Source organism: Balaenoptera ricei, chromosome 15, assembly GCF_028023285.1.
Source record: "Balaenoptera ricei isolate mBalRic1 chromosome 15, mBalRic1.hap2, whole genome shotgun sequence".
NCBI classification, from domain to species: Eukaryota; Metazoa; Chordata; class Mammalia; order Artiodactyla; family Balaenopteridae; genus Balaenoptera; species Balaenoptera ricei.
Window position 1 is genome coordinate 16,832,139 of NC_082653.1, and position 27,450 is coordinate 16,859,588.

The 27,450-nt window shown below is 52.1% G+C and overlaps 1 protein-coding gene across 7 annotated transcripts; it reads right to left on the bottom strand.

The window, feature by feature from the left end:
• Nucleotides 1-141: 141 nt before the first annotated feature.
• L3MBTL1 (L3MBTL histone methyl-lysine binding protein 1) lies at nt 142-27,450 on the bottom strand. Of its 7 annotated transcripts, XM_059897192.1 has the most exons (21): nt 27,315-27,450; nt 26,917-27,143; nt 26,443-26,584; nt 25,968-26,121; nt 25,704-25,836; nt 24,949-25,033; nt 19,398-19,486; nt 18,800-18,904; nt 17,822-17,957; nt 17,390-17,481; nt 15,985-16,136; nt 13,518-13,594; nt 12,869-12,954; nt 12,575-12,685; nt 11,983-12,097; nt 11,090-11,189; nt 10,384-10,581; nt 10,244-10,293; nt 5,655-5,812; nt 5,140-5,202; nt 142-306 (listed from the first exon to the last, which is right to left on the bottom strand). In XM_059897192.1, exons 1-21 carry the CDS (start codon nt 27,448-27,450, stop codon nt 208-210), a joined length of 2,508 nt encoding a protein of 835 aa, XP_059753175.1. In that variant the 3' UTR covers nt 142-207. The 7 variants fall into 7 exon arrangements, with proteins under 7 accessions (XP_059753175.1, XP_059753169.1, XP_059753173.1 ...); XM_059897186.1 differs by having other exon boundaries at nt 10,244-10,581; XM_059897187.1 differs by lacking the exon at nt 142-306 and adding an exon at nt 3,177-4,463 and having other exon boundaries at nt 10,244-10,581.

The window sequence follows — 27,450 nt, forward strand, 5'->3', positions numbered from 1 at the left end:
TGAGCTCTAGGACTCGGGGGCCAGGACTCCATCCTCCCCAGGGCTCCTCTGCTTCCCTGTACCTTGTACAAGGCAGGCCCGGAGAGAAGGACCACCCCTGATAAGGGATAGAGGGTGGCAGGGGCACGGATGGGGTGTGAGGAACTCAAGCCGGGAAGGAGGCAGCAGCTGCAGAGGGAGATATTTAAGAGACCAGCCCTGAGCCAGTCATTTTAAGGTGTCGTCGGCGTTTTTGAACATGAGAATGGCGTTATAGATCTTCAAGGCTGGGCCCAGCTTGACACTCATGATCTTCACAATGTCCGCCTGTGTCAGCAAAAGGAAGGCCTCGCCGTCAATCATCTGAGGAGTTGCGGGAGGGAGGTGGAAAGCGGAGAAGGTGGAGAGGGTCACGGGGAAGGAGGGTGTGTGCGTGGGGAGTGGAGAGGGAGAAAGAAAATAGGAGTAAAGGACAGATGGGGGAAAGGGAAACAGGAGGGAGGGGGAGAGGGAGGAGAAAGGACAAGGGAGGGAGGAAGGAAAAAAGGAAGACAGCAATGGGGAGAGAGAAGGAAAGAAAGATATCCACTGGTTTCCCCACGTCCACACACACACACATGCACACGCACGCACACACGTGCTCGCTCTCTCTCTTTCTGCTGGCTGGTCTGGATTTCAGTATGTGTTTACATAATGTCCTCTGAGTCCTCACTGACAGCGGCTTCAAAATACCTGCTGTTGCTGTCCCCACATAAGGATCAATCTTGGCACTGCGAATAGTAAATAAGCAGACACCGAGGGCATTCCCACGTGCTGCAGGCTGAGCGCTACCATGTTACCTATGAGCTATTCTTGAGAAGGAAGGGGGGGGGTGGGGAAGGAAGAGAGGAAGAGAGAAAAAAAGAGATTAAATCTGAATCTAACCAACCTCTGCACCTGACGTCCAGTTTATAAGAAACACAGGGGAGAGTAGACCTAGTTAAACAACACCACGAAGAAGCAGTGAGACAGATCCAGAAGTTCACATTCACCAAGACTGTTTCCAATGTCACAAAAAAATAAAAAAAATAAAGAAGTAAAAAAAAGAGAGGAAACTATTCTAGAATAGAAGATATTTAAGAGACATAACAACCCAAACCAACTGTGTGGACCTTGCTTGGGTCCTGGCTCAAAAACACCAACTGCAAAAGATACTCTGGGCACGAGCAGGGAAATTTGAATACAGGCTGGGTATTAGGTGATATAAAGGAGCTACTGTCCGCTTGTTCAGTGGGGTAACAAGGCTGTGGTGATGCGGAGAAAGACTTTAGTTTTTAGAGATGCGTGCTGAAGTACTCAGGGGTGAAATGTCATGATAGCCATTATCTACTTAAAACTACTTCACCTGGGACTTCCCTGGTGGCGCAGTGGTTAAGAATCCGCCTGCCAATGCAGGGGACATGGCTTTGAGCCCTGGTCCGGGAGGATCCCACATGCCGTGGAGCAACTAAGCCCACGAGCCACAACTACTGAAGCCCGTGAGCCTAGAGCCCGTGCTCCACAACAAGAGAAGCCACCGCGATGAGAAGCCCACGCACCGCAATGAAGAGCAGCCCCCGCTCGCCGCAACTAGAGAAAGCCCGCGCGCAGCAACGAAGACCCAACGCAGCCATAAATAAATAAAATAAATTACCTTTCTTAAAAAAAAAACCAAAAACTGCTTCATCTAAAAATAGGTGAAGCAAATAATTGTTAATTCTCCGGGATAGGGAGATGGGTAGGGAAAGGGAGGGGAGAAGCCCGTTGCGGAGGAGGGAAAGAGATGCAGAGAGCCAGGGAGGGAGATGGGGCTAGGGGTGTGGTATGGTGAGCACAAGGGCCTTTTCTCTCAGCGGGTGGGCCTGGCTGGGCTGCGGAGCCTCTGGGCAGGAGGGCCATGTGGCTCCTGGTCCCACCATTTGGCTTGATGAATCCCCTCCTCTGGGTACTGGGACCCTTTTTTTGAAAAGGTATCATCCCTCTTATGCTCCCTCCTTAAGAATCATGGCAAACAAAACACTTCTATGGTGTTTCTTATGTTCTTAAAGAAACATAAGCGTTTAAACATAAACATCTTTCTTATGTTCCAACACTGTTCTTAAACACTTTTGGTATATTAACTGATTTAATAATTCTCACAACACCCCTCTTAAGCAGTACCAGTATTAATTACCCCCATTTTACAGGTGAGGAAACTGAGGCAGAAAGACTAAGGAATTTGCCCTCATCACATGATGCTGGACCAGGCACACAGCAGACATCAATAATTATTTGCTGAGTAAATTAAACAAATACATGAGAGCTACAATAAAGGTGACAAGGGGAGGAATGGGCAGACTTTTCTTAGGCCCATCAGTGCCAACCACCAGACTGAACAGACTATCCCTAAGACCATCTATCCGATATGCCCATCTATCTATCTACCCATCTATCTAATTTCTCACTCATGAAGCATCCCTCTAATGAATGGTCTGTGTCCTGGCTGGAAAGAATCCTGACTCATGTCCCTGAAAGCATCAGTTCAGCCAGAGAAAGCCCATTCCTTGGAGCATGGTCCTCCCTGGGGAAATGGATGACATGGACCCGATCCCGGAGAAGGTAATCCTCAGACCCTGTAAAGGTCCTCCTCCACCCTGAGACTCTGTTTGATGCCGGTGGGCCACCAGCACACCTTCCCCACTTTTGCCATTGTTTTTTTGTTTCACAGATCATGCGGAACTGAGTTACACAGCAGATGTTCCTGGGAGAGATAGACCTTTTCCTAAAAAGGGGAGGATGCCCAAGGATCAAACTCTGGGGTGATTCCACAGCTGGCTAAACCACTGCACTCAAAGAGCATTGATTTGTGACCTGTTGTCACCTACAGGAAGATCTCTAATGGGTGTCACGTGCTTCTGCTCTGTCTCGTTAAACATGTGCGGTGAAGACTTGGTGGAAGACACAGAAAGCTTAGTTTTCAAATGTACAAGTTGTTTAAGGCTGGAAAGCCCTATGAATATCAGAGATGACAGAATCAAGATTTAAAACAATGAGACTATGAAACCAACGAGAGAACATTTAATAGGGATAAATGTAAAGTTTTACATTAGGCTAAAAAAAAAACCAAAAAAACCCCAGTGGTACAAGTAACACACTGGAAAATTTGGTTAGACTATAATAGATAATTGACAGAAAAGGCACTTGGGGGACTTTTTGATGAACTCCAAACTGGTGTGGTGTGGCTGTAATAAAGCTAGTGCAAACTTAAGTTTTGCCAACAAAAACATAGGGTTCAAATCTGGAGAAGGAGAAAACAATGCAAATGCCCACTAACAGAACTGTGGGATTTTCTTAAAACAGAGCACTGCTCAGAAATAAAAAGGAGCTAATGACTGGTGTACACTCTAACATGGATGAACCTCCAAAACATTACACTGAAAAGAGACAGACGCAAAAGAGTACGTGCTGTATGATTCCACCTATACGAAGTTCAAGAACAGGTAAAACTAATTTAAGGTGCTAGAAATTAGAACAGTGGTTGCCTATGAGAGCTGACGAAAGGGGCCAGGAAAGAACTTTCTGGTATGATGGAAATTTTTTATATCTTGATTGACATATTGGGTTCAGGGTACATACATTTCACAAAACTTGTAGAATTGTACTTTTAAGATGTGTGCATTTCACTCCATGCATATTTTACCTCCATTAAGAAAACAAAACGTCTAGGTGTCAGCTCATAGGTTGTAACAAAGGTCCCACTCTGGTGGGCGTGCTGATAATGGGGGAGGCTGTGCATGTGTAGGGGGCAGGGGGTACGTGGGAACTCTCTGTACCTTCCTCTCAATTTTCCTTGAACCTAAAACTGCTCTAAAAAAAATAAAGTCTTTTTAAAAACAAAAGCATCAGACATACAGGGGAGCAGCAGCCCAGTGTGTTCTGTGTTGGTCAGACGGCATCTGAAACTCGGGGCATAGACACGTTCCGATAAGAAGATCGTCAACCCAGAAGGCAAGCACCCAGAGTGGGGAGGAGTTTGGGAGCGCCACCACCCAAGGGTCAATGAAGAAACTGGCTGTGTTGGGCCTGGATAAAGAGATTCTTCCAGGGAAAGAGGAATATACTTCTTTCTCCTGGGCACCTGACCTGGAGGTGGCATCTATGGGGAGCTGAAACTACGCTCTCTTGGGTTAAGGGGGGTATGTGTATTCTTTGGAAGGAAGACCTAAACAAACTGAAAGGTCCCTTCCAATTTCAAACTCTACAAATTAGGAGAATCATGATAAAGCTCTTTATTTAAGGACAACTACACATTGAAAGCCAGAAACACCATGGATTGAGCTCTGCCTGTAACAGGCATGTGGCTATAGTGATGTGATTTGTATATTACTCTACAGCATTGGTATATAATAATATAGATGCTGATGATATAGTTACACTAGACATTCTGGTACAGTGATCCACTCATCATTTCCAGTGCTCACATGGCCCTGCAAGATAGTCATCATTATACCCATTTTATCTCTAGTTTTTTGGCCATGCTGCATGGCTTATGGGATCTCAGTTCTCCAACCAGGGATTGATCCTGGGCCATGACAGTAAAAGCGCCGAATCCTAACCACTAGACCACCAGGGAACTCCCCATCTCTATCTCACGGATGAGAAGATGCAGACTCAAAAGAGCTCCAACCAGCAGAACTAGGATTCAAATCCACCTGTCCACAAAACTAGTGGCCTTTCCTACAGCTCACTGCTTCTCAACTTTGGTAAGCTTTTGGGTCTTAATTTTAAGTGCGTGTTAGGATCCTTGCAGTAAATGGCAATAGCTGTGCCAGTCAAAATACACTTTAACTGACTGCCATTGAGGAAGCTAAGTTTGGAAAACAAAAGTTCGAGCAGAGAGCACAACTTTTGTTGTGAATGGAATCCTGTTTCCAGGATGGTTTCCCTTCCTGAGGACGGTCTGAACAGAGGGTTTGGTTCCCAAGCTGGGCCATGGCGTGTACCAGATTTTTCACAGAGACGTGGGTCACTATGACTGGTCCCCCAAGGTGGGACGACAGAGGGCCCTCTCTAGCTGGGGGCAGTGCTGGGGAGGGCTCCTGCGTCCTGCCATCTCAATGATGGTGACCCTCCTCTGTCCCCACCCTGCGCTTTGCACCTTACCTCATCTTTGAAGAGCCGCGCTTGGTCCTCACAACCTGTCAGTGTCTGAACAAAGCCGAAGACCTTGGAAACCAAAGGAGACATGTTGCCAAGGGGACGGGGCTCGGGAGAGGAGGGAGGAGGCGGGCCTACCCGGCCTTGGTGCCTCCTGGGCTCTGACAGTGTTGCTTTTTCTTGTCAGCCTAAGAGGATCTTGCATCTCCGTGCTGCTGGGTGAGCGAGGTGAGGCCCCTTGCTCCCGAGGCCCAGGCCTGAGCCTGTCTCTCCTACCGGAGCAGCAGCACGCCCTCCTCCCCATCCACCAGGATGGGCCTATCAAACAGTCCCTCAGTGCCCCCCACCTCACCCCGAGCCACCCCACCTGCCCCCACTGAGCAGCTGGGAGGGACTGTGGACCGCAGGAGGTTGAGTCAGGAGCGCTGTGGGGCTCTGCCTGACAGGGGCCTTTCCTGAGCCCTCCTGCCAGGGTGCGGTGAGGGCAAAGTAGAGGAGGCGGAAGAGGGAGGGGCCCTCACCTCATTGATGGTCCACTTGGCGACTGTCGAGGCCGAGATGCCCGCCACTCCCGGCAGGAGCCTGCAGTGCTGCTCCCAGCACGCTGACAGCGACCGGTCGGGGTGGGCCGACAGGGCCGACATGAAGAGGGACTGGTGCATGACGTCAGTGGTCAGTGCTGGAAGGCAGAGTCAGAGGCTGGCGGCCAAGGCCGAAGGCTAACCTGGTCCCCGAAGCCCGCTCATCCCCAGGCCACCTGAGAGACTGGCTGGCAGAGTGGGCAGGACCACGGCCCCTTTCGGGCAGCCCTGCAGAGCCAAGAGGGTGATCCAGATCTCCTGACTCCTCATCCAGTGCTCGCCCCTTGGGGTAAAGTGGGTTCCTCACGTTACAGACTGTGTAGAATGACCCCACCCCCATCCTTCTGAGGCTGCATCACCCTGGGCCCTTCGAGGATGCTCTTCTCTCCTGGATCTGCTGCAGCATCCCAGAAACACCACTCTCTAGACACCTTGCATCAAAACGGCCCCCAACATCCAAGCAACCTCAGCCTGGACATCAAAAGTCCATCCTGCTTGCCCTCCTTTTCCTAAGTCCTTTTGGGCCCCCATTCTTGCAACCTCAGGGGGATCCTGTTTGAGAATCAGGATCAGCCTGCCCAGTCTGACACGCACCCCCTAACGGCTGCCTCTGTCTCAAGCTCCACTCCTCCCCACTACGTCCCCAGCCGGGTCTAGTTCATTCTCTGCATACCAGACCCCAGTCTACTCAGGCACATCTGGGGTGACCCCTGACCCACTCGCCATGCTGCCTGTCCCTCTGCTTCCTGATCTGTTCCCGGAACCCCTGGCTCCCGACTCCAGCCTCCAAGCGGCTCTTCGATTTGGTGAGTGACCCTGTTCTACCTGGCTTCCTCTTTGGCCAGGCTTGGTGGCTGTCTGCTTGGACTTCATCCACTTCTGGCCACTCTGGCAAACCTGGCCCCTACCCGCCTTACCTGCCTTGGATGGACCACATGGCCACTGTCCCATGGGGCTTGCCCTGCCTCTGCCCAGAATCCAAGACAGCCGGCTCTATCCTGTTCAGGTGCTAATTCTAGACTCTCGTGAACGCGGTCCCCCACTGCCCTCCCCTTGCAGGCCCTCCCTGCTCATCACATTGTCCTTGCATCCCTCCTCTTCGCTTCAGCCTTTCACCCTGACTCCTTGCACCTCACAATCACCCTCAGAGCCTCTGGGATCCCGTTTCCAGCCCCACTGACTGCTCTTCTGTAACTTCGCCCGCCTGCTGCCTCTCTGCTCATCAGCCCAAACCCAGGCACCTGCCCACACCCTGAAGCGCACCGCCCTTCAGCACCACCAGGGAGCCTGCAACTGCTGCACAGTCCAGCCAGCTCTCTCAGGACCCGTTTGGGGTGCACCCCGGATCTCCCGTGACAGCTACTGCCACCAGCGCTTCATCTACCTGCCCTCGGGTCTGGCCTTCCGTCCACCCAGGTGCCCCTCTTTGAAGCCCTGTGTCTGGTGCTCCCTGTACGCTGGCGAGGAATCTGGGAGCTGTGCTGCTCCCTATCTTTCTTCCCCAGAGCACAGGACAGGAGCTTTTGCAGGCACCCGTGATATCTTATCTAACTGCAAAACATCTAGCTGCAGGTCAGAAACAGCTCCTCTTGTTCTTTTTTTTTTTTTTTTTTTTTTTGGCTTAAAAGCAACAGAAATGTATTCCTCACGGTACTACAGGCTGGAAGTCCCAGATCAAGGCACCAGCAGATTCGATATCTGGTGAAGGTCTGCTTCCTGACCCACAGGCTGCCATCTTCTCACTGTGTCTTCACATGGCAGAAGGGGCAAGGGGTCTCTTATAAGGGCACTAATCCCATTCATGAGGGCTCCATCCTCATGACCTAATCACCTCCCAAAGGCCCCACCCCAAATACCATGACACTGGGGATTAGGTTTCAACATATGAATTTGGGGGGGATACAAACGTTCAATCTATAGCACTATTATTATTGGAGGTTAATAACGGTGTGCTGAATAGGCACTGCGGAAGGGCAGGGGAACCACGGTGAGGGGGGGGAGCAGTGGGGGTAATGCAGTATAATAGAAAACACAAACTGGACTCAGAATCAGGAAATGGGGTTAGTTCCTTACTAACTTGCTCTTTAGTCCTGGGCAGGTCATTTAACATGGGCCTCAGTTTCTCCATCTGTAAATAAACTGGTTGGGTAAGGAAATCACTGCGGTTTCCTCATCCTTTCCAACAGCAGACACTCATAGGGCGTGAATGGCCCTGCGAACAGAGTGAGCACAGCTGAGGCCTGTCCTCTCCAGGCAGCCTCCCCCAGGGAGCTGTTTCCCAGCAAACCCGCAGGGAGGAGGTCTACCCACGGATGCATGAGAAGTCTCCGGAACGAAATCCAGAGTGACAAGTGTCCCCTCTGGGAGAGCCAGCCGGTGGAATGGGGAGCCCTGCCCAGAGGTCAGAGGTCTGGGCTCTGTCCCCCAAGAGGACTTCACTCTGTCCCTGAAGTGCCTCAGGCCTTGGGTGAGTCCTTCCCGGTCCAATCTGGGCCACAGCCTCAGTCTGTGGAAAGAGTTCTCAGGATAATTCTGGAATGAACACAGTAGGCAAGAGCCCTCTGGCAGTCAGAACATGGAAGCCGACAAGGTGTACCAGGACGGGATAGAAGAGGTGCCCACGGCAGTCCCATCTCTGAAAGTCCCCACTCTGAGGGCCGGGAGGCAGGCCAAGACCCGCCTCACTCAGGCCTGAGGCTGCGGGAATTGCCTTCTGTTTCTACCAAGAGGAAACAGTATGGAATAGCAGCAAGAGGGAGTCAGGCAAGACATCAGGACTAATAATTCCTGCAGGTTATCAAGCACTTCGCATGGACCACCTCATTTAAGCCTCTCACCACCTTTTAAGATTGGCACTATTATTATTAGCGTTTTACAGATGAGGAAGCTGAGGCTCAGAGAGGTGGCTTCACCTGCTCAAGATCTCACAGCATGTAAAAGGCAGTCTGCTTTGAGGTTGTGCTTTAAATCTCTGTGCTAATACTGACCAGGTTACAGAGACTGTTCCTGAAGAACTGGAATAGCCTGGGTCCTGCCCAGAAATTGTGCATTGATCCAGGTGATTTCTCAAGGTCTCTTCTTGCTTTAAAGTGATGTGCATTCAGGGAATTCCTGGGCTGTCCAGTGGTTAGGACTCTGTGCTTCCACTGCAAGGGGCCCAGGTTCGATCCCTGGTCGGGGAACTAAGATCCCGCGTGCCCCCAGGTGTGGCCAAAAAAATTATCTATCTGACAAAAAAAATGATGCGCATTCAACTCAACTGAAACAAGATCCCCAGCATCCCTGCTGTGTATCAGGACCTGTGCCAGCGGCTGAAGATACAGATGAATTCATCATGCAGTGGAGGGCTCGGTCACCTTGTCCCTCCCCTTGGAGCCATGGGCTGAGCTGTGTCCCATGCCCCTTAAAATTGATATGTTAAAGCTCTAATCTCCAGTATCTCAGAATGTGACTGTATTTGGAGAAAGGGCCTTTAAAGAGGTGATTAAGTTAAAATGAGGCTGATAAGGTGGATCTTAATCCAATCTGTCTGGTATCCTTATAAGAAAAGGAATTTTGGAGACATGGAGAGACCCTGGGGGCACACAGGCATAGAGCAAAGACCATGTGGGACACAGGCAGGAAGGTGGCTGTCTGTACGCCAAGGAGAGAGGCCTCAGAAGAAACCAAACCTGTTGATCCTTTGAGCTTGGACCTCCAGCCTCCAGAAGTGTGAGAAAGTACACTTCTGTTAAAGCCACCCAGTCTGTGGTGCTTGGCTGTTGCAGCCAATCTAAGACAAAGGAGGTGGAAAAGTGAACTGACGTGTGGGTCAGATAATTTATGTCTGTTGTACCAGCAGCGATAGCAGAAGTCAGACCCGAGTTTGAAGCCCAGCTCAGCCCCTTAAGAGGCGAGTGACCTTGGGCAAATGACCTCACTCTACCAACCTCCCACTCCTCTTCTCTCAGGAGAGAACGACATCTACGACATCTACGTTACAGACCACTTGTGAGAGTCAGCAACGGTATAGGTAAAGCATCTGAAATGGTGCTGGGCCCACAGTAGGTGCTCAATAAACGGCAAAGTAGCCACTATTATTTCAGGTAATTGACACCGGAAATGCAGCTATTATTCATGTTTTCAAATGAGGAAACTGAAGCTCAGAGATGTTAATTAAGTTGCTCAAGGCCACACAGCTAGAAAGTGACAGCCATGGCCTCCCTCCCTGGAAGCCTAGATTGAGAAAAGCAGAGCTGGAGGCATCATCCCACCTCACAGTGAACCAGAAGTCCAGAGAGGCTCTGTGCCTTTCCCGCAAACTCACAGCAAAACCAGGGATGAAAAGGGGCTGGAATCGGAGGTCGCTCAAGGCCCCACCCTGTGGTCTTGCCACTGCTCTGTATCCCCAGGTATCTCGAATGCAGAGGTGGCTTGCCTGCCAGCCAGCTTCTCCGGCTCTGGGCACCCCTGGTGACTCCTCCCACCAATTACTAAGTACTCATTGTGAACGTGGTGGAGGACACAGGAATAAATGACCCAGGACTCACTCGGGAAATCTTCCTGTGGGATCTTCTGATACTTTGGAGGGCGTCCGATCCTGGAGAGAGAGGGACCAGGTCCGTGGCAGGGAATCAGGGCCTGGCCTGGCCCAGGAGGACTCGAGGCCCTGCACCCTTGCCCTCCGCACCGGCTGTGATGGCGAGGCTTCTTCCTTAGGGAGAAGCCCGAGAGGTTCCTCTTACGGGCCAAGGCCTCCGTGTCGGACAGCTCTGCCTTCAGCCGGCTCTGGTTCCTCTCGGCCAGTGGGCAGCCCGAGAGGCAGTGGTGGGCTGTGAACTTGCCTGTGACGTGGCCAGAGCCATCACAACCAGGAGTGGGGCACTTTCTGGAGAAGAAGAAGGCTTAAGATGGGCTGAATCTGATTGTTCCCACTTAGCTCTTCCCAACCCTGGCCCCATTAGGAGAGCGGCTGGGTGGACCCTGGTCGGCCACCCCTAGTGGGTATAAAACAGACCCTCTCGGGCTTCCCTGGTGGTGCAGTGGTTAAGAATCTGCCTGCCAATGCAGAGGACACGGGTTCGAGCCCTGGTCTGGGAAGATCTCACATGCTGCGGAGCAACTAAGCCCGTGAGCCACAACTACTGAGCCTGCGCGTGTAGAGCCTGTGCTCCACAACAAGAGAGGCCACGACAATGAGAAGCCCGCGCACCACGATGAAGAGTAGCCCCCGCTCGCCGCAACTAGAGAAAGCCCGCGCACAGTAACGAAGACCCAACACAGCCAAAAATAAATAAATAAAATAAATGAATTAAACAAACAAACAAACAAACAAAAAACAGACCCTCTCTGAGCAACAGTGCCCGAGGGTCTCTTAGCAGGAGCCCTTCACTCACCGGTGGTGAAAGCTGTACTTGGAGGTCCTGGTCTGTGGCAGGCTTCGACAGCTGAGAGGGGGACAGCCCCCAGGGGAGGTGGAGCTGGGTTCTCTGGGTCCTGGAGGGGCAGGAAGAAAAGGGTCAGCACAGGGCCCTGGGGGTGGGCGAGGGGCTGGGAGAGGAGTCATGCAGGGCAGGGAGGTCAGCACTAGGAACCAGTTCCCCAGGTACAAGGGGCCCTGAACCAGGCTGGGACACCGCTTCCTGGATGGATATGGATGTCAGCCCCTCTTGGGGGAATGAGGGCTTGGCTCTCATATACTTTGTGGAAACCTGCAGGCCATACTCTCTGAAAGGAGGAGAACCCTTGGGGAGATCAACTCAGAGCCGGTGTGGGCACAGCTGCCCCCGGAAGCCATGTCAGGCAGATTTTCATGTTATTCTTGTTTCTCAGTTTTACCCCCAAGACTTTGGTGACGTTTTTTAGGCTCTGCCCCTGTGCAGAGAACAATCAAGAAGAATCAACACCACACGTGAAACAGATGTGGGTGACCTCTAACCCCTGCCTGCTGAGGGGACCAGGATTTGATTTAGGGAGCCACACTGCCTTAGCAAACACAGCGCATGCTCTGTGTGGCTCTGCTACTCGCTGAGAGAACTCCCCAGGGGTACAACTACCTCCTAAGCATATGCTCCCAAGTGAGCTTGGCCCTTCACACCTCCAGCCCCAAACCCAGCGAAACTGGGGAGGCCAGAAGCACTGCTGTGTGTAGCAGAGACCCCCGGGGTGGGGAGGATGAGGGACCCCAGAGCTCACTGTGGGCATGCTATAGAAGGCGGAGGGGTGCCAGAGCTCGGGGGCAGGGCCGGACATCAGGAGGAGAGGGTCAGAGTGCCCTAGGGGTACACACGGAGAGGAGGTTGCAGGGGATGCCCTGTCTTGGAGCACCAGCCCGCGGGGTGGAGGTCAGGGTGGTCGGCATCGATCCAGAAGTCATAGGCGTGACTCCAGCCATCAAAGTGGAGCTGGGGAGGAAAGGCCCTTGGAGGTCAGGTGTTCCTCGTGGAGCCCAGCTCAGCCGGGAGGTCCTCCAGGCTCCAGGAGGTTCTCCCCATCCCTGGGGCCTGTCAGAAGCAAGATCCTGGATTGGAAGAACCAAGGGGCCAACCCCACAGTAATCTGTCTTGGCCCCCACACTTCCCAAGGGTTTCACCCTTTAAGTTACTGGCATCTCCCATCAGTCCTTGGATAGGACAAGGATTATTAGGCCCATTTTATAGGCTCAGAGAGGGGACGTGACTTGTCCAGACTCACAAAAGTAAGTCACCGATGAGGCCAGACTGAGACCCAAGATCTTCGGCCTCAAGTTTAGAGCTCTCTTCCCTGCAACGCACAGCCTCCCTCAAGTCTGGTTCATGCCATGCCCTTGACCTCAACTCAGCCTACAGAAGTCCTGCCCAATTGGCCTGTCCACTCTCCCAGCCTGAGGGGCCCAGAGCCACCTTTATCCGATGGTCCTCCACATCCTCCACGCTGGCCACACGAATTAGGGCTGGGTTCCTGCGGTCCACGGCCTCCAGTTTCATGTTGACCAGGAAGCTGTGCGGGGGTCGCTGCAGGGGGACAGCGGCCTTCAGGCCAAGGCCCAGCTCAGCAGAGCTGAATCCCCAAGAGGGAAGCCCAGGTGCTGTGCCTGGGGAAACCACAGCCAAAGGGGGAGGCCAGGGCCCCATCCTGGCTGGCCGAGGGCTCCTCGCCTTCCCGAGCTCAGCTCGGGGTCGGGAGAGATGACTCACCACCTTGAAGGCCCAGGCGGGCACAGCAGAGGCCCCAGTTTCTTCCAGATATTTCTCCCAACAGAAGCTGTCAGGGTCTGGGTAGTCTGGAGGAGAGGATGGGCGCAATGTCTAGGCACCCAGGTGTACTGAGGGAGCTCTCCCCTCCAAGCAGGACCAGGGGCATGGAAAGGACAAAGGCCCATGGAGAGAAGTCCCCCAGCATCACCACAGCCTGCTCCTTGCAGGGGGCTCCTGAGGCAGAGGGGTGCCAGGCAGAAGCAAGCACACCACCTCACAGTTCACAGGGCTTTCTGGGAACCCTGGCCCCTAGCCCCCTCCTCGGCTCTGTTGCTCCAGCCCCGGTCCCATCTGAACCCCTACTGCATGTGGGCCAGCGTAACACCCCGACAGGGAAGGATACACTTTCTTTGCTCTGGACTCCTGCTCCCTTGCTGAGGTGGGGGGTCATCTAACTTTCTTCCCTTCAACCTTAACAGAGTCAGGGTTTGACAGGCCTCTGCTAAGATCAGAGGGTTCTCAACTCCCAGGCAAAGAATCTAAGGCTCCAGGCCACATTTGTCCCCTCACCCTGCCCCCTAAAGACCCAGCTAATGAGATACTGGTAAGGGACCAGGGAGAGGGGGGTTGGCTCAGGCTGCAGGGTCACCTTGTGGAGGGGTGAGGGGCTTTCCTTGCTTCTGGCACCAGCCCACCGGGTGGATGTAGGGGCTGCTGGGATCACACCTGAAACGCAAGAATTATTCACTGTCCCAAGAATCAATCTTGTGAAAATGACTCTACTACCCAAAGCAATCTACAGATTCAATGCAATCCCTATCAAATTACCAATGGCATTTTTTACGGAACTAGAACAAAAAATCTTAAAATTCGTATGGAGACACAAAAGACCCCGAATAGCCAAAGCAGTCTTGAGGGAAAAAAAGAGAGCTGGAGGAATCAGACTCCCTGACTTCAGACTATACTACAAAGCTACAGTAATCAAGACAGTATGGTACTGGCACAAAAACAGAAATACAGGTCGATGGAACAGGATAGAAAGCCCAGAGATAAACCCACGCACCTATGGTCAACTAATCTATGACAAAGGAGGCAAAGATATACAATGGAGAAAAGACAGTCTCTTCAGTAAGTGGTGCTGGGAAAACTGGACAGCTACATGTAAAAGAATGAAATTAGAATACTCCCTAACACCATACACAAAAATAAACTCAAAATGGATTAGAGACCTAAATGTAAGACCAGACACTATAAAACTCTTAGAGGAAAACATAGGAAGAACACTCCATGACATAAATCACAGCAAGATCTTTTTTGATCCACCTCCTAGAGTAATGAAAATAAGAACAAAAATAAACAAATGGGACCTAATGAAACTTAAAAACTTTTGCAAAGCAAAGGAAACTACAAACAAGACAAAAAGACAACCCTCAGAATGGGAGAAAATATTTGCAAACGAATCAATGGACAAAGGATTAATCTCCAAAATATATAAACAGCTCATGAAGCTCAATATTAAAAAAACAAACAACCCAATCCAAAAATGGGCAGAAGACCTAAACAGACATTTCTCCAAAGAAGACAGGTTGTCAAGAAGCACGTGAAAAGCTGCTCAGCATCACTAATTATTAGAGAAATGCAAATCAAAACTACAATGAGGTATCACCTCACACCAGTTAGAATGGGCATCATCAGAAAATCTACAAACAACGAATGCTGGAGAGGGTGTGGAGAAAAGGGAACCCTCTTGCACTGTTGGTGGGAATGTAAATTGATACAGCCACTATGGAGAACAGTATGGAGGTTCCTTAAAAAACTAAAAATAGAATTACCATATGACCCAGCAATCCCACTACTGGGCATATACCCAGAGAAAACCATAATTCAAAAAGACACATGTGGGACTTCCCTGGTGGCACAGTGGTTAAGAATCCGCCTGCCAATGCAGGAGACACAGGTTCGAGCCCTGGTCCGGGAAGATCCCACATGCCGTGGAGCAACTAAGCCCGTGCGCCACAACTACTGAGCCTGTGCTCTAGAGCCCGCGAGCCACAACTACTGAGCCCACGTGCCACAACTACTGAAGCCCACGTGCCTAGAGCCTGTGCTCTGCAACAAGAGAAGCCACCGCAATGAAGAGTAGCCCCCGCTTGCTGCAACTAAAGAAAGCCCGCACACAGCAACAAAGACCCAACACAGCCAAAAATAAATAAATTAATTAATTAAAAAAAAAAAAAAAAAAAGACACATGCACTCCAGTGTTCATTGCAGCACTATTTACAATAGCCAGATCATGGAAGCCACCTAAATGCCCATTGACAGACGAAGTGATGTGGCACATATATACAATGGAATATTACTCAGCCATAAAAAGGAACAAAATTGGGTCATTTGTAGAGACGTGGATGGATCTAGAGACTGTCATACAGAGTGAAGTAAGTCAGAAAGAGAAAAACAAATATCATATATTAATGCATATATGTGGAACCTAGAAAAATGGTACAGATGAACCAGTTTGCAGGGCAGAAATAGAGACACAGATGTAGAGAACAAACGTATGGACACCAAGGGGGGAAGTGGCGGGGTGGGGGCGGTGGTGGGATGAATTGGGAGATTGGGATTGACATGTATACACTGATATGTATAAAATGGATAACTAATAAGAACCTGCTGTATAAAAAAATAAATAAAATTAAATTAAAAACAAAAAGAATTATTCACTGTCCCAGATGAAACTTCAAGGTCCTAAATCTGCTGTCCTATGAGATCACGGCGACAGGGCACACCCTCATGTTACTTCTGAGTGAGAGTGAGACAGATGAGGTGAGACAGTCAGAAAATTCCAACAGTAACTAAAAACTCTAACAGCACCTTAATATCTCAGGGACAATCATGGGTCACAGGGGTTTGCTCGTCTTAACCTTGGTACTTTTAGATGAAATATTTAATTGCCATCATAATTAATAAATGATGTAGATCAAATCCACAGGGCAGTCAATTGTCCCCCGAGCAATATGTCAGGGCTGGGCTGGGTCTACGTGAAGCCTCCCGCCCCCGCCATCCCCTCCCCACCCCCGTCCCCACCCCCCAGGGCCAAGTCTGGGTCCTCCCACTACCAGTAGTCGTAAGTGTCATCCCAGTTGTCAAAGTGCACCAGGAAGCGGCTGTCCACCACGTCGGTCACACTGGCCACGCAGATGAGGGATGGGTTCATGCGGTCCACGGCCTCCAGCTTCATGCCCACCTGGAAGCCCAGGGGTGGGGGACTCTGGGGGCAAGAAGAGGGGCTGCCACGGCCAGGCCCAGGCTGGCTTGTGCTGGCCCAGGACCCGCCGGCAAAGGAAGAGGAGTAGGTTCCCTGGGGGTCGTGCCTGGCGGGTGGGCAGGGAGGAGGGCGGGAGAAAGAGGCTGAGAAAGAGGGTGCCTCCGGGGCAGAATCATAAACCCCAGCCCTGAGCCACTCAGGAATTTCTGGCCTCCAAGGGACTCTCAGAGGAAGCCTCACTGTGGCAGAAGATGAGTGACTAACACGAGGCTACACCCTCACCCAAAGAGTCTGCCAGGCTGAGCACAAGCCTCCCCTCCCCAGACAAGCCTGGCCCAGCCTGGGCTGAGGCAGGTGGGTCCACAGCGGGGTGGCGGAGAAAGAGGAGCTGACAGGTGAGGCAGGGAGCGGGGAGGGAGGGCAGGGAGGCACCTGCCACGTGTCGGGCATAAACTCCAAAAGCCATCACCTCCCTCAATCTTTACCACAGCCCTAGGGAGATGGGTATTATCACCCCCATTTTATAAATTAAGTGACTTGCCCAGGACCACAAAGCTGGTCAACGGTGGGGACAGGACTTAAACAGTTTGATTTAAAAATCTGCATCCTCCGTCACAATAGCTGGTAGAAGCCCACCGGTCACATGGGAACCTGTAAGTATGATCTCTGGGGCTGGACTGGGGCTGGGGGTACCTGCCCATTCCTGGACAGCATGGCACAGCCCCTGGCCCACAGGGACCCTGGACTTTCCATATGGTAACAGTTGTACTGGGAGTTCCCTATATATCTCTCAAACCTTTTGCTTGGGATTAGGAGATATTTTAGCTGCGGGATAAAGTTGCCGGCTGCCTTGAACAGAGAGAAAGACAAGGGGTGAGTGTTGGAACCAAATGGGAAAGCCTCAATGTTGGTCAAAAGGAAGGAAAAAGCCACTCCCAGAATAGAGGCTTCGACCTGACACCAAGAACTGCAGAGAAACCCAAGCCAAAAAGAAGAATGACACCTCAGTGCCCAGGCTCGGAGGGGGATGTGCGGAGGAGAGGATTTCAGCGGTAGGGAGGAGGGAGGGAACTGGGGGAACCCCGTAATCGGCTTCCTCCTCTGGCCCTGCCCAGTGGGCCCCTCCCATCTGGTGAGGACCAGAGCCCAGCTGGGGGCACCAGTAGATGAGTGCTTGTCTGCTGAGTCAGAGAGCCTGGCCGGCTGCAGTGACTCTATCCTGGGAGGCACATGTCTGCTCGCTCAGGGGCACTCACGTGGCTCTGGCTCACAAACAGGTGCTTGGGGGCAGCCTGGGTTCTTGTGCTGCGCAGGTAATGGCTCCAGCTGAACTCCTCCTCCTTGTAACCTAGGCCCCTCGGGGGGGGAAGAACAGAGCACCGTGCAGACAGAGGCTGGGCCATGGCGTGCGCACCCCACACTGAAGCAGCAGAATCAGGCAGGCCTGAGGACCCCACAGGCCTCGAGAACCTGCCCAGGGAACCCCTGACGAAGCAGGACACAACCTAGGTGGGCGTCCGCTCAAAGGGCAAGGGCAAAGCAGAAGCCCTGGGGCCGAGGCATAGCAGGATGAGATGCAGAGAGGCTGACTGTGCACTGGGAACAGGGAAGGAGGTACCACCAGCAAGGGGTGGGGGCAGGTCTGGGAGGCTCACTGCCTCACTGGCACCAACCCAGCTAGGCCTTACCTTTGGGGGGCTGCAGCTTGTGCCCCGTCTTCTCGAACCAGCCAGCGGGATGAATGTCAGGGGAACTGGCATTGATCCAGAAGTCGTGGCACTCGGAATACCCATCGAAGTGCAGACGTAGGCGGTAGCCACACACCTGGCCCCATGAGGGGGAAGCACAGGGACGCCGATGCCAGCAGTTGCCGCACTCCCCTTCCCTCACCTCTCCTGGCCCGGCCTGGCGTCCCAGGGGCTCTGGTGCTAGCAGGTTCCCCACTCCACCCCTCCTCACCCCCAGGTTTCCCTGCATCTTGCACTTTGCCCCACACCCTCCCATCCTGCAATGACGATGGTTCACATACTCATGAGCCCTGAGCTCTGGGCACAAGACAGGTAGATTCTAAGGCACTCTCTGGCCCCTTTGAACCCTGGATAGACTCCCAAGGGCAGTGACCAAGGCTCAGGCCTGCTCAGGGCCCCCGGGGACCTTTCCTTCTGCTACCTTCTCTCACTGCTCAGACCTCAGCAAGCTGATGGCGGCTCCTTGAGCATGGCGCCCTTGAACGTGGCATTCCACGCCCCAGAGCTTCCGTTCGCTTTGCCTCTTGTGCCCGGAACATCCTATTCATTCACAACTCATCTCTCGAGACTCAGCAACGGAGGCCCTTCCTCTCTGAAGCCGCTCCTGTCCCCTCAGTGCCCCCCTGGTCACATCTGTCATCACCCCTGCGGCTGTTGCTGTTTATCTGGCTGATTCCCACACAACTGTGAGCTCCTAAGAAGACAAGGACCTTGCTGGACTCGTGCCACCATCCCCGCACCACCCCGACCCTTCGCCTGCTTTTTGTCCGTTTTTTAGCTTTCTGCGCGTTCCCCTCCCCTTTCTGAGGGCAGTGCAGTGCCCCCCTCATCTGAGTCCGGGCCCTCCGTGCCCCTGGCTGGCTCCTTCAAGCCATCCTGAGAGGCGTCACCAGGATGGGGGTGCCAGCCTCAGCTCACCTCAGCCACGGTGAGAATGAAGTACATGCTTGGGTGCTGAGGATCAATGCCTTCCAACTTCATGCCCGGTTTGAAGCCATTCTTGTTATGGGTGACCGCCTGGTACTGTCAACGCACAGATGGGAGAGGGCTCAGCTTCCCTCCAGCCTTACCCTTGCTGAGTGGGCTTGGGGCAAAGGAACTGCCTTTGGGCTCCACCTGCCCAGTACTACCAAAGGGGTAACTTATTTGGGGATCTTTAGTGCAGGGATCCAAAGCAGGACAGACTAGCTCCTAGGTCCCTCGAAAAATGGATGTCAGGGCTCTCTCTTACCCAAGTCATGGAAAGATCAGAATTGATTAGAAAGCACCAGAATTCAAAAGTCTGCAGGCCCAGTGATGGGTGAGCCTGGGTCCCACTCCCCTATTTCTTCCCACCGAGGAAGCCCCTTTCGGTGAGCCCTTTTCTACTCGGGGCCCCTAACGAGTCTTTCCACCTTCCGTTCTGCAAGTCCTTTGAGGGATGTCAGACGCAGAAAACACCAGAAGGCCTGAGTTTGGTGGTGAGTCCCTGGGCTGGGAAGACAAGCTCTTACTAGAAGGAAAGTATGTGACTCACGTCCTGGAAGAGGCTGACGGGGGCAGTGATGGCCTCCTGCTCCTCAAGGTAGGATTCCCACGACCAGCCTTCCTTCTTCTCCCCTGAGGCTGTGGGCAGGAGACAGACAGGCTGACCCCTGGGCTGCTCCTCAAATACTATCTTCCAACCCCACTCTACCTTAACCTCCAAAACACACTTGTGTCTGTGATCGCGTGCTGCCCTCTGGTCCCACTCAGCCATGAGGTGCCGCACACAGCGGGCTGTACCGAATTCTGTCCGTCCCGCCCCACCCCCCGGCCTACTGTCAGCAAAAGCACTTCGGATTAGGGAGTGACTAACAGAGGTTACAGAGTCTCAACCACAGAGGGACAAAGCTGTGTGACAAATCCTGAGCCAGAGGACTTAATCACAGCACCACCTAAGCTCACCGGGAAAGAAGAGGAAAAAGAAAGATGGGAGGAAAACATGCAATGAGGAAGAAACAGAAGAGACCACACAGAAAGAAGAAACCCCCTTTTCCCGATTCTTCTTCCTCTGAGCACTGACAGAGTCACATAGAGACAAAATGTATGTACGTGTGCTTGGCGTGCCCACAGAGTAGAGACTGATTCCACACACACACACCCCAGACACACAGAGTGCACACAAACACACGCTCACACACACATACTTTGGTCAGAGCCTACAGCCCTCGGAGTCTCCAGGTCCTGGGGAGGGGGGAGCTGCATCCCCCTGTGGGACCTTCAATTTAGCCTGAGATGGAGTCCTGGCCTCCAACACAGAGGCGAAACATCCTTTAAAGACGGGAAAAGCTGGCAACATGTAAGGTAAGCTCCCAACGTCAGCCTGAAAAAATCTGCCACAATCAATTCATATCGCTCGGGTGAATAGTTCCAGCTTCTTCTAGAAACTTCCGTGTCTCAATTTTGTCATCTGTCAAATGCAGATCACTTTGTCTACCAGAGAGGGTCATCAGGAAGAGTAAGTGAGACGCTGTGAGTAAAAGATCCTTATGAAATACTGGATCCTTCCTAGGTCTCCACTAAGTCTGTCTGATCTGGATTCTCGCTCTGCCTAGCTCTGGCTCGCTTGGCTATTGCTCTGGGTCATTCTGCTGTGGAGTGGTTTGTCACTCAGGAAGAAGCTTTTTCCTTAATTGGAACCTACATGGCTCCTAGGAGCTGCCTAAGTTCACCAGTCACTCCACTGAAGCTTGAGATCCCAACCATCTAACCCAGATGGGCCAAAGCAGGTATTTTCTTCACCAACAGATCAACTAAGCCAGGAAACTCTGAGACCTCCACCGACACAGCAACCTAGAGCACTGCTCTGCCAACTCCCCTTTGTCCTGAGTGAAACCTGGGTCGCCCCTTAGAATAGCGGTCCCCAACCTTTTTGGCACCAGGGACCAGGTTTCGTGGAAGAGTTTTTCCATGGAGGGGGCGGGGGCAATGGTTCAGGTGGTAATGCGAGTGATGGGGTCGGGGGTAAGGGGAGCGGCAGATGAAGCTTCACTCGCTTGCCTGCCATTCACCTCCTGCTCTGCAGCCCAGTTCCTAGCAGGCCGAAGACCGGACCAGTACCGATCCACGGCCCGGGGGTTGGGGACCCTATGAATATATCAAATCAACATGTTGTACACCTTAAACTTACACAATGTTGCATGACAATTATATCTCAATAAAGCTGGGGGAAGAAAAGAAACAAAGAGAGAAGGCACACATAATAATAGGAGAAATTTTAAAAGGGATATCACTACATATCCTGCAGACTTCAAAAAGATAAAAGGGATATTATGAAGAACTTTAACATTCTTTTAACGAATTCCCTTCTTAATCACCCAGTCTTAAGCCTACTTCTACACATTAATGAAATTGCTCTCTTGAGTCACCAGGGCCACAATCCAATGATCTTGTCTTATTACTCAACTCTCTTGATCTCCATGTGCTACCAGCCACCTGTTCCATCTCAGCATTTCCTTCTTGCTCTACTTTCTTGGCTGTATATTCCACCTCTTCTACTTCCATTACCAGTTTTTCTTTCTCCCACCCTAACCCTGCTCATTAATGGTGGATCCCTAGAAATCAATATAGTACTTCCCTCCCATCTTCTCTCTGGAAGCTTCTTCAGCATGGCTTCAGTTTTTTCAGTAGAGATAATTCCCAAATTAATGGTTCTAGCCAGACCTTCCACTGGAAGGTCAACAGGAAAGACAAAAAAATGTAAAGAGAAGAACAGAACACCATGGTTCAAGAACAACCGATGACAAGCAGTCATCAGGATGCCACCACTGGCTGGGTCTTTTCATTTCAAATTGCTACAGATACATCTCTGTATTTATCTACTTCTTATAGAGCATGGTTTGCCAATTCTTAATCAGTTCATTTTAAGACAGAATGCTTAATGAAGAGCCCGTTACTTGTGTTCCAAAAGTATAAGGGATCTATGCCTGGACCAAACTCAAGAGGCTGGGCTCCATAATGCTGTGCTCTACTGTTTATCCAGCCCTCAGTTTCTACGGACTATAAATGGACTCTTTTCAAAATCTAATGAAAGCCATGGACCACCTCCCCAGGAAAATGAGCAATTCACAGAATTTTGCATGTAAATTTAAGAGGGCACTGCTGCAAGAGGCATACTGATCAATGTCTTGTACTGAATCACACACTTAATATTCTCAACTTGTTCCCCAACTCTGCATGGCACTCCTTGTATTTTGATAGGAAATGTGTTTCTTATAGCCAATTTGAAAACGGCAAGGATCTGAATAAATATTTCTCCAAAGAGAATATATAAATGGCCAACAAGCATACGAAAAGATGTTCAACATCATTAGCCATCAGGGAAATGCAAATCAAAACCACAAGGAGAGGAACTTCCCTGGTGGTGCAGTGGTTAAGAATCTGCCTGCCAAAGCAGGGGACATGGGTTCAAGCCCTGGTCCGGGAAGATCCCACATACTATGGAGTAACTAAGTCCGTGCACCGCAACTACTGAGCCTGTGCTCTAGAGCCTGTGAGCCACAACTACTGAGCCCACGTGCCACAACTACTGAAGCCCAGGCACCTAGAGCCCGTGCTCCACAACAAGAGAAGACACAGCAATGAGAAGCCCACGCACCGCAACAAAGAGTAGCCCCTGCTCGCCGCAACTAGAGAAAGCCTGCAGGCAGCAACAAAGACCCAACGCAGCCCAAAAATAAATAAATAAATTTAAAAAAAAGAAAATGATGCTTCACACAAAACAACTGAAAAGGTGAAGGAAATATATGGGAGAGAAAGCTGAGTGTGTGTACATGAGTTACATGGTTCTAACTCTTAAACTATTGGAACATTACATCAGGACTAGATACGTCAGGTCTTTAGAACATGAATCCAATAGGGTAGCCATCAAACTGCCAAATAGAATGTAGATAAAATACAGATTATCCACACACACAGGACATGCAAGCAGCCCTGCCACCTCCACCCCTACCCCCAGATTCTTCTCCCAAAAGATCCCAAAAATGAGTGGAAAAAGATTTTAGCCATATATGCAAACTTCTGTCTACTGATAAAGTTTCTTCCCTTGAAAAAAGGCAGAAGGGAGAAAATATCCAGAAACCAATGCCACACTAATGTTCACAGTTGAGATGGTGAAATGTATGAATCAAAAGATAACTTTAGGGCTTCCCTGGTGGCGCAGTGGTTGAGAATCTGCCTGCTAATGCAGGGGACACGGGTTCGAGCCCTGGTCTGGGAAGATCCCACATGCCACGGAGCAGCTGGGCCCGTGAGCCACAACTACTGAGCCTGCGCATCTGGAGCCTGTGCCCCGCAATGGGAGGGGCCGCGATAGTGAAAGGCCCGCGCACCGCGATGAAGAGCGGTCCCCGCACCGCGATGAAGAGTGGCCCCCACTTGCCGCAACTAGAGAAAGCCCTCGCACGAACCGAAGACCCAGCACAGCCAAAAATAAAATAAATAAATAAAAATAAAAGTAGCTATAAAAAAAAAAATTTAAAAAAAAAAAAAAAAAAAAAAAAGATAACTTTAGACTGGTCAACAGGACCCAGCTAAAAAAATGCTGGTTTAGGGCTTCCCTGGTGGCGCAGTGGTTGAGAATCTGCCTGCCAATGCGGGGGGACACGGGTTTGAGCCCTGGTCTGGGAAGATCCCACATGCCGCGGCGCGACTAGGCCCGTGAGCCACAATTGCTGAGCCTGCGCGTCTGGAGCCTGTGCTCCGCAACAAGAGAGGCCGCGATAGTGAGAGGCCTGCGCACCGCGATGAAGAGTGGCCCCCACTCGCCGCAACTAGAGAAAGCCCTCGCACAGAAACAAAGACCCAACACAGCCATAAATAAATAAAATTAAAAAAAACAAAACAAAACAAAAAAACCAAAACTTAAAAAAAAAAAAATGCTGGTTTAAGAATGTATTTCTGGGGAGGGAATTCCCTGGAGACCCAGTGGTTAGGACTCCGTGCTCTCACTGCCGATGGCCCAGCTTCGATCCCTGGTTGGGCAACTAAGATCCCACAAGCCAAGCGGTGCGGCCCCAAGAAACAAAAAAAGAATGTATTTCCTTAAGAAAGATAGAGCAGTTGAGCCAACAGTAGTTAGACACTAACTCCTTCCTCTATTTAAGACTTGAGATGCCATAAACCAATGACAGCTAAGACTTTGGCTTCTGGTGTGACAGCCTCGGGTGAGAGAGAGAGAGCGGTGAAAATCTGGTTTGGCTATGATGGGCAAAATACGGAATAGGCACTATAGAGTTCAGAGCCCTGAACACAGATTGCGCTCCTCTGTACGGCACTGGATCCATCAAGGCAGAATGATGCCCTAGAACTGACCTCGCTCTCTGGTTCTCTCTGGGACAGGAAAGACAGTGACTCATGCAACTGAGCCATGGTCCAAGAGGAAGCACCAACATACAACTCCTCCATTCATCCACTGAACAAACATTTATTGAGAGTGTACTCCACACCAGCCTCTGGACTAAGGACCAGGGATACAAATGCTTAGTAGAAGAGATTCGGTTTTGAGGGAGGAAGACAGACATTGCTACCCAGTATCTAGGTGATTATAAGTGTGACAAATGTTACTTGGCTCCAGTTGGCTGTTGTCACATGGCAATGTGGAGATGGTAATGGAGAAGACCTGAGGGCCAGAGCTAACTATGAATGACCTTTGTTCCATTTTTCTTAGAACTGAAGGGTCAGAATGGGGGCCCAAATAGCAAGGTCAGACCAATGACCAGTACGGACTTGCTCACACCACCAAAGGGAAGTAATACCACATGGTGCCATTAAAGGCTGCTCAAGTCTTTGGATATTGTGAGGCCTACTCACAACTGGATAAAAGAGGATAAACAAACACATGATATAACCCCCAAGAACACACATATACTGATGCACAAACCAAAAACACTGTCTCTCTCTCTCTCATTCTCTCTGTCACACACATGCTAACATATGGTCATCTGTATATGTACAACACACCATCACAATGGTAACCCACACTCCCAGCCTCACACTTCCAAAGGTGTATACACACATGAATATAATATATACACAGGCCATCATACCAGGCTGGCTGCTGTTCCACTCCTCACTTTCTGGGGTGCTAGTGGTGGGTTGTCCCTCTGGATCCTTTCCTTCTTCTTGCTTCTCCTGTGGAAGGCAAGCCAGATCCCAGCTTCCTGTCCTCATGGATTGGCGTGAAGCCTCAGCCTCTATTCCTGGCCCCTGCCTAGCTCTCTGGCCACATGGTGTTCTTCCCCAAACAGATGGATATTCTTCTAGGCTACCAGCAGGAACACAGCTCTGGCAGACAGTCCCTTACCACATGGGCACAGACTCACATTAGCACACCCCCCCTAGTTACACAGCCTGACTGCAATTCTCCTCATTCCCAGGTGGGGAAACTGAGGACACAAATACTTGCCCTGTGCCAATTTTGCCTGCCCAGTGGAACTTTCATGCTCTGTCTCTTCCAGCTTCTCTGCAACTAGAGCCCTGTGCTCCCTGGCCTCTGGCTCAGAGATGGGGCTCCAGTGATGAAGCTTTCCATCTGCCTGCACATCTACTTGGTTACTGATTCATGTCAATGTGACTTAGCCCTGCCACTAGACTGAGATGGGAGCTCTAGAAAAACAGGAGAGTGGTTTATTTCCCTCCAACCAAGTACAGGATCTGACTCAGGATGGGACCCCAAAATATGATGAGTGAGTCATTATGTGTCTTCTCTAGCCCAGCCCCATGATCTGGATTAATGGAGGGGATAGTGGAATTGAGGTATAGCCTCTAGCCTCCCCCTACCCTCCCCATGCCCTCTTCCTACCATGGCCTCCGGCTCTGACTCCTCCTCAGATAGGCTCTGATATTCCCTGTGCTTCCTTTTCTTCATGGGTTTGAGGAGCTCAGAAGCGCTGGTGCAGTTGTTCTGGCCTGAAGAGTTCTCCACTATGACTGACCTGAGGGAGGGGCAGCCTGAGGGAAAGAACTACCCACCCTGCACCATCCACACCCTCTCCTAAGCCCTGAACAGGCGTGGGGCTTTGAGGCCCGAAGGCAGAGAAGAAGAGGTGAATTCCCTCCCCCTTACCGCTCCTGGAACAGCTGGGGGCAGCCATCATTGGAGGCACCAGGATCTGGACCAGCGCCTTGCTGAGGCCCACACGCCTGGCATTGGCAGGTGCCATCATCATCCTCTGGCGGGTCCTGAGGGTTATCTTCTGGAGGGTCCTGGGGGAGGTCTTCTGCAGGGGGCCAAAAGGGTCTCAGGCTTCCCACCCATCACTTCCACACTCAGGCTCCGCCCACCTCGGAGCCCACGCTTGGCCTCCCCTTTGGTCCCCCCACCTTGGGCTCCCCTACCGGACAGCCCCGCCTACTTTCCCTTCCACCCCGCCCCACCGGCCCACAGCCTTCTCCGCCCCAAGACCGACCCGTGGGCGCGGGCACACCTGCAGGCACCCGGGCCACGCCCCCTCGGGCCACGCCCCTGGCCTTGGCTCCTCAGGGAGTTCAGGGCTCCCCCTACTCCCGCAGGGGCCCAGCTTCGGGCCTGGGGCTCCTACCCGGCTGTTGGGGGCCCGCATCGCCACCTCCCGCCAGGGCCTCGCCATCTTCGTACTCGGCCACGCCTTCCCGCCGCAGCTCGGGGCTTGGGGGCTGCTCCGCTCCTACCATGTTCGGCGGTGCGTATTCGCTTATCTGGAACTGGAGTGCGGAGGGTCAGAGGACCACGACTCCTGTACTGGCCCTTGACCCACCCCTAGTCAGCATGGTCTCTCTCCAGCCGCCTCACTGCAAGCCACGCCCCCGGAACCCATTCACCATAAGCCACGCCCCTAGGGCCCCGCAAATGTCTCGTTTGGGGAGGTCTGCACTCCAAGCCACGCCCCCAGAGCCCCTCACTCCAAGCCCCACCCCCAGAATCCTCCCTCTTGGCCAGCTTCCCCACCTTCCGCCTCAGGCCCCGCCTCCAGGCCCGCAGGCCCCGCCCCGCAGCTGCGGTTCTCTGGACCCCCGCAATCCCCACAGATACTGACCCGCAGGCCACTCCTAGAAGGCGGGGCCGCGGCCTCGGTCCACTCCAGGAGCCGCACTGTGCTGGTGCTGGGGCTGGCCGCCGGCCCAGCGCTTAACTGTGGCAGAACGGTGGCGGTGACAGGTACGCTGCCAGCCCCTCGCTCCGGGGTGCCCACATGGATCTGCTCCCGCGGAAAGCAGGACACATCCAGGGCACTGCTGGGCAGACCAAGGGTGGCCGAGCTGGCTGCGAACAGATACACGGACAGACACGACACAGATGAGCCTGGTGGCCCTGCCCCAACCCTGCCATGCATGTGTGCAGGCAGGTGAAAAGCATCATCTCCTCCCCAGGACCCACACCTGCTTGGGCAGGTATGTGGCTGCTTCTCTTCCCCAGACCCCTGGCTATGCCCACCTGGAATGATAAAGGCAGCAGCGGGCAGGTGAGAGCCGGAACCTGGGCTGTCTCTGGCCACCAGGTGCACGCTGACCTCCCCTGTGGAGGGCCCCTTCAGTGTCCCCAGCATCTCTATTTCAGCATGCCCCTCCAT